This window comes from Sander vitreus, chromosome 3 (assembly GCF_031162955.1).
Source record: "Sander vitreus isolate 19-12246 chromosome 3, sanVit1, whole genome shotgun sequence".
Classification (NCBI taxonomy): domain Eukaryota; kingdom Metazoa; phylum Chordata; class Actinopteri; order Perciformes; family Percidae; genus Sander; species Sander vitreus.
In genome coordinates, this window is record NC_135857.1 from 3,228,541 (window position 1) to 3,241,190 (window position 12,650).

Sequence of the window (12,650 nt, forward strand, 5' to 3'; positions counted from 1 at the left end):
TCATGGTACAGCCAGTGCAGAATAACCAGGATCCACAGATAAAAGGGTCAGATATAGTTGGTCATCATTTTTCCAAGCAATGCAGGCAAAACTATGAGGAAGCTATCCTTTTTAAAATACACCTTTTTTTTTTTTTTTTAGTACATTTTTTTTTTTTTACCAGTGACCGTAGAAGCTCCTAAAGCATGCTTAAACCTATAGAATAGACAAACCAACTAGACCTGCAGCATCTGCTGTACACAAACCCCAAACAACTTAAACACCAGCAGAAGCAGTGACCTCTGCACACACTGGTGCCTAGAGCAAACACGGTGGGAACAAAGGTGTCACCAAGCTCAACAACACCAGCTGCTGCTCAACAACAGGCTCCAAAATCAGTACCTGTTGATTTATTGCAACGCATATAACTCATAATTGCAATATCTTCTGCAACCCTTAAGATGGACAAATACCCATGTTTAGTAAACTCAGCTGAGGATGCAAAAAAGTGTTTAAGCTTGTACGTTACGCTGCAAAGAGAAAGCCGCTTGATTGGAGCAAACGGGGCAAATGTCTCTTTACATCAAGTCCCTGACTTCTGTCATATTGGCACACTAAAGCCTACTTGGCTTAGAGTAGCTCAAATGATACCCTAGTCAGTTTTGAATAATGTAAATGAAGGTATTAACTTCCTCAACTCTTCCACCATGTTAGCTGTCACAAAAAAAGGATGTCCTGCTATGCCTACTGTGCAACATTCACAGACAAAAGGCATCCGTTTGCATAACAACCTACCTCTGTACTCCCATTTCAAAGTCAAATAGCCCATCTTCCTACAGCTTCTACCTTTTTACCAGTGGTTGATGCTGTCTTGCCAGGTCTCACACCAGCTGTACTGTCAGCCAGTATTCTGCTTGATATGTGCTGGCATCCTTCTTAAAGGCCGCTCTCCTACAGTAACAAAGTCCCATAACACACGACCAGCTGAGCCTCTCATGACGGGGTCAGACAGGGCACACACAGCACCGCTATTTGCCGCCGCCGTCTGAAACATGAAATCAATCCTGCAGCAAATGAAAAGGACATCCGCTTATTGTGTCTTCTTGTTGTCGCTGAAATATGTTGTTCAAAAAGTGTGTTTTGTGTAATGTTACTTCACATTAGGGCTGGGACGATATGCTTTTGTCCCGATTCGAGTCTTTCACAGTACATGGGACTGTAGGTAGGTTGTATTGTGATTTTCATTTATTGCGACTCTAGAAGCATTGCAATTCGATAGTATTAAGTATTGCGATTTTCTTTTCCTTCTTTAACAAAACAAAAGTTGAATAATACACTTCTAGAGACAATATATCATGAGACATTTCTAAAAATGAATTGTTTTCTAAGAAGAATGCACATCACAAGTCAGTCTGACATTTATTTAATTTCTAACGGGTAACATAACATGTATTTTCTGCTTTCACTCGGTTTGGCTGGAAACGGATATGATGTCGGCGGCGGTACCATATAAACAGAAAATACTTAGGTGAATCATTGGTAAAAAATGATTCCCCTAAATTCTTTCCTTCTTCCCACCCCTACTTCACATGCTACTACGTCACTGCTATTGTTATAGCCGGAGTAGCTGTTGAAAATGAACTATATGGCAGTAGAATTATTTTATTTCCTTTACCTGTTAAGTTTTTCCAGTTGTATGTTTCTACAGATAATGTTTTTAATGAGGCTGTAAAAAAATCTTGCCTGGATGAGGCCCGTTGCTTCATGATACATTCTGTGCCACAGCTTGGCACAAAGCTATTCCAAGACAAGTCAAACGGCTTTCATTATCACTGAAAGCCCCCTTTTTCCAGCTGTTTGCTATTCAGGGTTTCTAGGGCTACAGATTCAAGTCAGAAAAATCCTCCCTGGCTACATGACAGTGCTATAGTTTTCAGTTGAGCTATTAATGAAGACTGGAGGAAGTACTTATTTTGTTCATCAACAAAATAAATGCTACACTGGGACGGATGTTTCTCACCGACACGAAACATTCGAAAGATGATGCAAGCTTTGTTGATGCTAAATTTCCCTGTGGCCCAACAGAATCTTAAATACAGTTGAGCACACTCGGGAGTAGAAAATGAGTCACGAGAACAAGAGATTGCTGTTTGGTTCTTCCATTCGCACAGAAGCATATGACTGTCAGCGGCAAATGGGAGCTGACTTGAGTGCAGTCTTTGAGTGGTAAAACCCTTCCCCTCCTCCTCCGATACAACTACCTGTGTTATTATCTCAGGAGACTGGAGCATTCAGATTACAGGTTTTTTTTGTTGGAGCTTGTAACTAGTCGGCCCAGCGCATTCTTGCCTTTCATCGTTAAATGACGGGAATATCCTTGCAAGAAGAAGAGTTGCAAAATCCCATTGTGTCAAAATTAAGCTCAGTTGGTGTTCTATCTTCTGTTGCATTATGTGTCTGATTTTCAATGGGCTGTGCAGCGAGGTCATCTCTACTATCTTTTAGATTTTTCTGGTGTTCTACAGTATTGCGTTTTTTTCCTACAGGGAGCTCATGAGTATAGGAATGTATGGCCAGGTGTTACAAACTGTCAGTAGATTCTACCTTGTTTTGAAAGTCCATAAGTCAGTTCTAGGCCGTAGGGCAAAACTTTTCATAATTTCCTCCAAATAATACCAGCAGCTTGACATTTTTGTCCTTGGGGATCTAACGGAGAAGAAGAGCAGGTGGCGGTTAGGACAGTGTTCCCTTGTTCCTGTTCCAACAGGCCCAAGTATTTGTCAAGTATAAGCTGGGCTTTTAAGTGATCTTTTAATAACAAAAGGACCTTAAATCTACCTGTCACATATTTCAGGGATGACAAAATCCCACAGCACATGGAATGGAAATATGAACACAACTCTCCCAAAACAGTTTCACATATTATCGACATCATTGTGAAATAGAGTGGTTCGAGCATAAATCAGAGACTTTATATTCCAGTGCGGTCATGTAGATATAAACGATAAGTTCTAGTAGATAATATTTTGTGAAGTCTTTCTTGGCATAAATCCAGATTGTGGCCACTGGGAACAGAACTAACCCTAAAACGTCTTTTTGTTAAAATAATATTTACCAAGTTGAAAACATTGTGAGAATAGACATAGTAGACTGGCTCCATCGGTAATCTCCTTAAGCCTACATCTGACAGCTGATGGGGTGGATAACAAATCCGCAGAATTTAAATACAAATCTGCAATACACTTTTAAGGAATGAAACAAGATTCTGGTAATAGAAGAGAGAAAAGTATCATGGAGTGAAATAATATAATTTTTTTTTTTAGACATTTAGCATTTTCTTCTTAACACACTGGATGGTGACAACAAAATGAAAGTGCTGTACCCTAGTTGTCTTGGCATGAACTGGATGTTTGTACGTCAGCTGCTCATTTAGAAGCTGTTTGTTGCTTCTCATGTACTGACTGTGTGCAACCTCCAGAAGTGGTGTTAGCCGTGGTGAAACTCTGTGCTTTTCCCTGAAGCTGTTGTTTCTGTTGTGTAGCTAATTTTGAGTCCCAATAAAAACAATTCTTCTTTGTGATCTGTTGGTGGGTGGAATCTCCTGTTATGTATTTCATTAAGGGCTGGTAACGGATGAATCCTGTGAGACTTCTGCTGTCCTGTGCTCCTATGCAGCCTGCTGAAAATGACCCATTTACTGGGGTCCTCATTCTGTCACACTGCCAAATTACTGGCAGTGTTTTCTAATCCAAATGTTGATTTCCAGTTTTTATTTAGTTGTGTATGAATGACAACAGTGAGGATACAAGAAAGGGACACTAACTTACTAATGTGTGATAGCAGGTATTTCTAGAAGAGCCCACTGGCTGTTCCTGGGGATTTTGTGCTCTACAACTTCATTTCCAACCCCGGCATTTCTTCCTCATGTATTAATAAAGAGTTGCTGATGGATTCTGTGCACCAGCAGCATTGCAGCTTTAGAGAATATAGTGTTGTGAAATTGAGGCCACTTTAGCCTTGTATTCAGATATTCTGCTATATTATATCACCGTATTTCAAAATTTGGAAATTCAATTTTATTTATAGTATCAAATCATAACAGGGGTTATCTCGAGACACTTTACAGATAGAGTAGGCCTAGACCACACTCTATAGTTTACAAAGCCCCAACAATTCTAGTAATTCCCCCAAGAGCGAGCATTTAGTGCGACAGTGGCGAGAAAAGGAAATGCATGCTTATTCATTTGTACAATTTTAATCCTATGAGCTTCTCCAGGTCAGCCTCTTAACTATATGTGTTCTTATATCTTGAAACCTTTGGTTGAAAATCATGCTCAGGGGGATTGAGTGATCGGTTATCTCTCTAAGAGGCACAAGTAGCTAGCTGATTCTTTATGGATCCTACTGCAAAAATGATTTTAATGTAAAGAGAACTGTTCTCTCTCTTTCTAATCTTAAACTAATAATGATCTTGTGGCAGATGAAACGAGGAGCTGGTAGGCTTTAAATCTGTTGTCCCCGTTAACATGTTTATTTGCCCATACTGGAACACTTATTTGACTTTGTTCTCATGTGAGTTTTAAATGTGATTGTATACACACTTTAACGTTCCTCTCTTTGAACCGACTTTGCTGCTGCTGCCTTCTTTAATATGAATGGGTCTATCCTAGAAAAAGGTAAAGGACAGACTGTGTAGTAATAGGAGGATTTGTTGCACTCCAACAGTGTTGCAGAATGCATCAACTATTTTCATTTATTAAATAGTTGTAATCATTTTGCCGTTTTTGATGATCAGCTGGTTCACATATTTCAGACCTGAACAAAATTAAGGTTGTGCTGTAAATCCAAGGTCATTGCACAGTGGGTTGCCTTTACTGTACCGGCTGAGCAAACCACATCTTCGGCTGTTTGAGCCCCTCATCTCTGCTTGAAACGGTCTAATTAATTTCTGGCTAATTTCACATCAATCATATTAACATTAGAAACCACTGAGAACATTAGCAAATCCAGCCCAGCAACATATTAAAGCTCCCCTTTACATTAGCAGAAACTTCATCCACAAATACTCACTGTTAAACCTGTCAAAAAGCTTCTCGTAGGGTTTTATTTTATTGTATTTACAGTTTTATGAAACCCTGGGGGCCTCACAGTGTTGGTGATCAGGGCTAAAACACAAAGGACATTTTGTTTCTCTCCAGAGATGACATCTGCAGAGCCATTAAACTTTAGCCTTACACATATGAAAAAATAAAGGGTATGGTGAAGTGTACAAACAAGCCTAGAAGCTCTTAGTATGATGTTTGTGCTAGCATTTTGTAAGCATGTTTGTGTCCCTCAGTGAATCTTGTTTCCTGTAATGAGTGCAGTGGCATTTCATAGTTCTGTCCCTCCTCCTTTTGTTTTCTCTTCCCCTACTAAACAGGATAGAATGAAACGGGCAATAAACCGCAGGGTTATATGAAAAATAAATGGACTTCCATCAACATCAAACATTGTGCATTGCAGTACCAGTGAATGGTGATGAGTGAGCAGAAGGAAGAGGGGAAAGGGAGCAACATAAGGTAGAGAAACGGGGTCAGCTCCAGTTTACGTAATGCCCCTCTTCACTGTAAGCCTGAGTGCATGGAGCAGCAGAGGGTTGGGCTCCCACTCCTCTGTGGTGGCTACACACGCACAAAAACTGCACCCCCAAAGGGTCTGTCTTGAAAGGAGGGGAGCCAACATCAGGAGGAACAGCCACAACATGGTTAGTTAATCTACTGTCCCATCTGCTGTTGGTCCCAGGTAAAGAATGGGACCTTTTTTTTGGAGCAGGCTATCCAGCCTAAAGGCAGGTAGATGGAGACCCAATATGCATTATGCTGAAAAACCCTCCTGCTCCCAGTCCTCTCTAATGCAGGAGGTAGTTCTTGAGAACCGACAACAACAACGCTACATGGAAGGCTCACTTCAGCTCTGAATAACTCATGTTCACTCAGCCTGTCACAGTGCTCATACTGTCATTACGTCCCCTCCACTTCACACAACCCCTGTGCATGTTGGAAGGGGCTGAGTGGATTACTTCCTCTATCAAAATGAGGGTAGCGTTTTTCTAGCTGGCTTGACCAAAACTGAAAACTGAAAATCTTTTTTTTTTTTTTCTTCTATAGTGTTAGTGAAGAAGCAACACAATATGTCAGGATCAAATTACATTTGCTCCTCTGGTCTGCTTTTCTTATTTAAACTCCTCAATTTATGTTTTTGACCAGCATCAGAGTTGTTTTAGGGGAAAGTCTGTACTGGCCACATTCATGTCGCTCTGCAATTTCTTACAGGGACTTTGCAAGGAGTTGATATACAAGTTGTAATGGGTTACAAACAGTTACTAAATACTTGGTACAATATCAGGCTAGTTATTGATCACTGAAACAAATTAATTAAAGATGAAGGCATATGATGTGTTCCATCATACACTCTTGGGACAGCAATCATGCAATGATCTTGTTCGCCTCAGTGTTAGGGAGAGTTTCTTAAATCCTCTTAGTTCCAGTGGATGAATGCTCCAACTTGTTTTGATTAAACTGATCATCTTTCCCGTATATTTTCTGGATTATCCTCCATGAACGTATGTAGGGCTCTTGGGCAAAAACAAACAACTCTAGTGTTGTGTACAGCTTTTTTGTCACAGTCAAAGAAAAAGAGGCCACTATGGAAACACAGTATTTTACTATGGCAGCATACATGATTGGAAGCACGTCACACATTTAATATGATTTCTCATCTGGATATCTGTTTTCAGAGCTTTTGGGATCATTCCAGCAGCTGAAGGACCAAACTGTCTGAAGATCCAGTGACCTACAAAATGCCAGAAAAATCAACGCAATCCTGCAGGTAGGCACAATTCAGAAACAATTAATACAACATTATGTTCCTGTATTGGTTTCATGTTCTTCTGGAGTTAATTGTATGCTGTTTGTCCACTTCTGTTCAGCCTCTGAATCATGGGAAATGTCGAGAGCCAGAATGGGGACCATGCCCTCTACGGTAACGAACATGGCTATTTGTCACGTAAGCACATGTCTCGGTCTCTTCGCATCTCCAACAAGCAGTCCAGACGCTCTCGACATGCTTCATCAGGGAAAATAGAGCACAGGAACTCTGAGACGAGCACTCGCTCAAGTAGCACCCCCAGTATCCCACAATCCCTGGCTGACAATGGACTGGAGCCTTTCAATGAGACAAATATCCTCCCAGACTTCGGAAGCCCCATTTGGGTGGACCGTGTGGCCATGAACCTGCGGCCTGTGTCCTTTCACAATGACCTGGCCAATCCGTCCATGCACGTGAATACAATGCACGTAACCCTACCTGGCCCCACTGCAGAGGAGGTGCAGGACGAAGATGTGTACACAGGCGAGGTAACATACCTCCAGAAAACTCGGGACGGCTCCAAGGAGACCGTCAGCTTCAAGAAGAAAAGGTCTAAGTCTGCAGACATGTGGCGAAACGACAGCCTGGAGTTCTCCCTGTCTGACCTTAGCCAGGAGCACCTGACCAGCACAGAGGAGATCATAGACACGGCCAACGAGAGGGACTTCACTGACTGCAAAGGACACCTGCAGTCCAGCCCCTCAGACTCCGCTGACAGGGCCAACTCCCTGGACGAGCTGTACAGCCAGAAGATCCCCGCCCGCAGGCAACCCCACGGCCGCTATTCCAAGTGGCACGACGCCAACAGGGCTATCGGGGAGGGCGAAGACGATAAGATGCTCTCCCCATCAGAGGAGGATGGTAACACCTACGGTGCATACACCCTCCCCTGCCGGCGCTCCCACTGCCTGTCCGAAGGCCTGAGCAGCCACCAAGCTGTCATGTGTGCCAGTATGCAGGGCAGGAGGGCGCAGACTATACAGGTAAGATGCAGAGCAATTTCACATTGTGCTGATCTTTTATACCACTAATTTGGCTCATGGCAAATCTCATTTAAAAAGGGGCATAATTCATAGAAAACATAACAAATCATTTCCTCCATCCATGGATACGTAAACCATGCATTTATGTCCGTTTGATTTCACAAGTTTGGTGAAATGTCAGGGACCTGAACTGTTTTAGCTGTGTCACGGCTCCTTTATGCTCCTTGGCCAGAGTATGAAAAGCTGTGCAGAATCTTAATGTAGTCTGGTGGCATCACCAATAAGACGGCTCTCCTCATTCATTTTAATTCCCTCACATTGTCTGAGCATTTCCTCAGCTGCATTCACCTTACAGATAATAAGCTGCTGAAAAAGTGTAAAAAGAAAGCTTATGTCAGGGCAGCTGTGTTGTTTTTCTTGGGAGAGGAGACGGGAGGGGGGGGGCAGCGCTTAAAGTCACTCCCCGTTTGAAATGCCTCGGTCTTTTGTCATGATAATGAGGGGAGGCCTGTGGAAGAGTGTAACAGTAAAACGTGTATGGTGGCCCTGTCACTGCGGGGCACCGTCGGCCCTAGAGAATGGAGCTCTGGAGCACATGATTGGGTCATGTGACCAGATGGAGATACCGAGCTCGGTGTAACCCCCTTCATCTCCCAGGAGTCTTTGGCCATGTGGGTAGGAGAGGGCAGACCCTGCGGTGCCACAGGGAGGGCAGGCTGTACTCGCACAACAGCAGACGCTTTGCTGCGAGCAATTAATTTTGAGCAGAACCTCAGGATTAAGCAACCCATGGACTCTCGTTAGGCCTCTGTAGTCACAGTAGTCTTTTGTTAAAAATAATGGTTCTGTCCTACCCTACATCTGTACAAAGCCGGCTTAGGCGTCGGTGAGGGAAGGAGTTGTTGACCGGCTTTATTCTTAGTGATGAAGAAAACGTGGCTGCCATGCTGTCTCACCTGTCTTGTGCTTCTGCCGCGACGCAGGATGTCACAGCCGGGGAGGGCAGCGAGTACGAGGACAGCGGCATCGACGGGGTGACGGTGGAGGCCGAGCACCAGTCTCGACGCTACAAGACCATGTCGGCCTCCTTCTCCGTGTGCTCGGCAGCCGGCAGGAGCATGTTCGCTGGCAGCGACAGCGGCAGCAGCAGTGGCGGCGGGGCCAGCGAGTGCGTACAGGGCGTGTACGAGAACTTTCGCCAAGAACTGGAAATGAGCTCCTGCCAGACGGAGAGCTTGGAGGAGGCGGGGTCGGCCCTGAGTGACGAGCAGAGCACTATGAGCTCCGCCTACCAGTCGGACCCGTTGCTCAGTGTCGCCCAGGGGATGGTGCGCAAAGCCGGCAGGCTCGCCGTCAAGAACTTCCTCGTACATAAGAAGAACAAGAAAGTGGAGTCAGCCACGAGGCGCAAGTGGAAGAGTTACTGGGTTTCCCTGAAAGGTTTGTTATGCCCTCAGTGTGTCCTTAACAGTTACACTTTATTGCATAATCTCAGTATTAATACAGCTCAATCAACACGGCACGCTTTTGATGTATAGTTTTTTTTTCTGCTGATGCAGAAATACTTCAAATCTAATCTACCTTCAGTTTACAGTAGCTCACTAAACCAAGCTTTAATTCAAGCATGGTGCAAACCTCATTATTACATTTACATGGCACTTGACTCAAATAAGCACTCTAATGATAATGATGCCTCCCTCGCTGGTAAGTCAGCCATGCTGCACTTCTTAATGTTGGCCACTGGAGAGCAGAATTAAATTGCTTGAGCAAATCTGGCTTTTAAAAGAGATCATGAGTATCATTGTGAGTCTTTCCTAGATATTGGAGCCAGCAGGAGTCTGTGCTGTAAGTAATATATTATGTATAAAATGTAATGGATTGTTTTGGTTTCCCAGGTTGCACTCTGTTCTTCTATGAGACTGATGGCCGTTCAGGGATCGACAACAACAGTATTCCCAAGCATGCCATCTGGGTAGAGAACAGTATTGTCCAGGCTGTACCAGAGCATCCCAAAAAGGACTTTGTGTTTTGTCTCAGCAACTCCCTGGGAGATGCTTTTCTCTTTCAGGTAAGAGAATGCTTAAATGTCATCTGGTCTGTGAATAAGTGCAAATTCTCCCATAGGCAAGCATTACCTTGACCTATATGCACTGTTTTCTTTCCTTTCATGCTCTTTTAAAAATGGGATTCTCTATTATTATTATTATTATTATTATTATTATTATTAGCAGTGAATCAACACAGGAAAAGCAAATCAAGAACTTTTTTTTCTCGAATGTCAGAGAGCCAGTTGTTGTTTAGCCTCTGACCTTTCCCTGTCTGTCCCCACGCAGACCTGCAGCCAGACGGAGCTGGAGAACTGGATCACAGCCATCCACTCGGCATGTGCCGCTGCCGTTGCTCGCCAGCACCACAGAGAGGACACGGTGCGCCTGCTTCGCGCAGAGATCAAGAAGCTGGAGCAGAAGATCGACATGGACGAGAAGATGAAGAAGATGGGAGACATGCAGCTGTCTGCTGTTACTGACACCAAGAAGAGGAAGACGATCCTGGATCAAGTAGGTTTTACTCTCCTTTCTCACTTCGGCTGTCTCTCATAGAGTCCCCACATGTCAGGCGGTTGTTTGGGATTTTGGGTATTATGCTGAATGGAAGAGTCTGGAAAGAAGATTGCTTCTCTGAGCAAGTTGGAGAATATTGGGCAAACTAGGAAAATCCTAAATCCTAAAACTCAAGTGTACACATTCATAGTTCTTTTAAAAAAATGAGTTGCAAGCTTGTTAATGATGGCTACATTCTTGTTTTCTTCTTCTTTTCCCCATATAATCTAGAAATTCTGAAAGAATAATGTCCAAACATTAAATTTGACCCGTCTAGTACAGGGTAATAAATACCATTTGTTAAGAACTTCACCTGTGTCCATACATATATAGTAATATAATGGACAGTACAGCTTCCTTAAATGTGACAACACATCTGCAGCTATATAGTCAAATTACTTTAGATTTTCCTAATGCATCAGAATATTTAACTGTCATTCAATTCAGGATGCTGCTTGCACTGGAACTGTTTTTCTCCACAGCTGTACCAGTTTTAGTGGAAACTAACCCATTTTCATTTCCGTCCAACCCACAACTTTTGAGCTGATAAGCAACTTAACAAGCTTTAGTAAAAATTACTTTAGTAAAGTAGCAGCTCATGGAGTATAACCTCAACACAAGAGCTCTTGTCATCGACCTCCTGCTGCTGCTTTTTATATATATATATATATATATTAGGGCTGTCAATCGATAAAAAAATGTAATCTAATTAATTACATACTCTGTGATTAATTAATCGAAATTAATCACATACATAATTAACGGTGCCTGAACCGATACTTTTTAAGAAAGTAAAAAAAGAAAAAGAAAAAAGAAGGGTACTAAACAACAGTTGGTGACATTAAAGAACGGCTTGTTTATTGCTTGCTTATTTCACTAGTAAATTGCTGTTGAACGACAAAAACAACAACCAGATAGGAAAAGGACATTTACAATAACTTCAAATGCACCACGAGGGTGTAATTTACCAGTGTCAGTGAACGCACCGTCTGTGTTGTTTCTCCAACAGCAGCTGCAGATTGTTACATCCCGGTGTTGAATCCTCTACAGTAAAACACAGTCACACTTTACACCGTTTAGCGTTAGCTGTCAGCATTTTAACCGTGTTTAATCCAGCTACTAGCTAGCGGTAGGCTAACGTTAGCTGCTGTTGAGTATAGTGTTAACTAGCTAGCGGTAGGCTAACGTTAGCTGCTGTTGAGTATAGTGTTAACTAGTTAGCGGTAGGCTAACGTTAGCTGCTGTTGAGTATAGTGTTAACTAGCTAGCGGTAGGCTAACGTTAGCTGCTGTTGAGTATTGTGTTAACTAGCGTCACATGCAGCGGTGTTAGTGTTTCCTGTAACGTCTGTTTCAGAGCAGCAGAGAGAAGAGCAGACATATCAGTGGCACCAGATTTTCATCTGTATGCAAACGTCAATATGAAATGGATTAATCTGCGTTATTTTTTTTTTACGTGTTATTTTTTCTCAGATTAATCGAAATTAACGCGTTTATTTTGACAGCCCTTTTATTTATTTATGTATTTATTTATTTATCTAACCCTAACCCAATTTACTAGTGAAATAAGTTATTGTTATACATTATTATTAAATCATTTAATTTTGACTATATGGCCTTAGCAATAAACAAGCCGTTCTTTAATGTCACCAACTGTTGTTTAGTACTCTTCTTTTTTCTTTTTCTTTTTTTACTTTCTTAAAAAGTATCGGTTCAGGCACCGTTAATTATGTATGTGATTAATTTTGATTAATTAATCACAGAGTATGTAATTAATTAGATTACATTTTTTAATCGATTGACAGCCCTAAAATAAATAAATAAAAATATATATATATCTCCCCCCTTTATTTGCCAAGTGCGATATTCAAGGAATGTATTCTCTACATTGAACCCATCCTAACTAATTAAGAGCAGTGGGCAGCCATAGTCTGGCGGCCGGGGTCCAACTCCAGTTGTAATGCCAGTACCTTAATTACAGGTATTGCATGGAAGTAAGTATTTCAATATCCGTATCCCCAAATTGTTCTGATTCAAGAAACCGGAGATGGACCGAGAAGCAGGGCGAGGTATGAGGGGATTAAGTAACAGATCTCAGAGGTAGCTAGAGGCGGCTGATGCTACACACCTATTGAGCACCACATTGCTGTATGCAGTTGGCACCAGTCGCTAGCCTGCCA

At 42.3% G+C, this 12,650-nt stretch overlaps 1 protein-coding gene across 3 annotated transcripts in view; it reads left to right on the forward strand.

Moving 5' to 3' along the window:
• The window catches only part of LOC144515149 (rho guanine nucleotide exchange factor TIAM1-like), a 57,715-nt gene that overhangs the window by 20,240 nt on the left and 24,825 nt on the right, over positions 1-12,650 (forward strand). For all 3 annotated transcript variants that reach the window (XM_078245737.1, XM_078245738.1, XM_078245736.1), the window contains exons 2-6: positions 6,758-6,849; positions 6,950-7,871; positions 8,855-9,311; positions 9,767-9,939; positions 10,205-10,429. In XM_078245737.1, coding sequence (XP_078101863.1) covers positions 6,960-7,871; positions 8,855-9,311; positions 9,767-9,939; positions 10,205-10,429 — 1,767 coding nt within the window. In that variant the 5' untranslated portion in view covers positions 6,758-6,849; positions 6,950-6,959. The remainder of the gene's footprint in view (positions 1-6,757; positions 6,850-6,949; positions 7,872-8,854; positions 9,312-9,766; positions 9,940-10,204; positions 10,430-12,650) is intronic.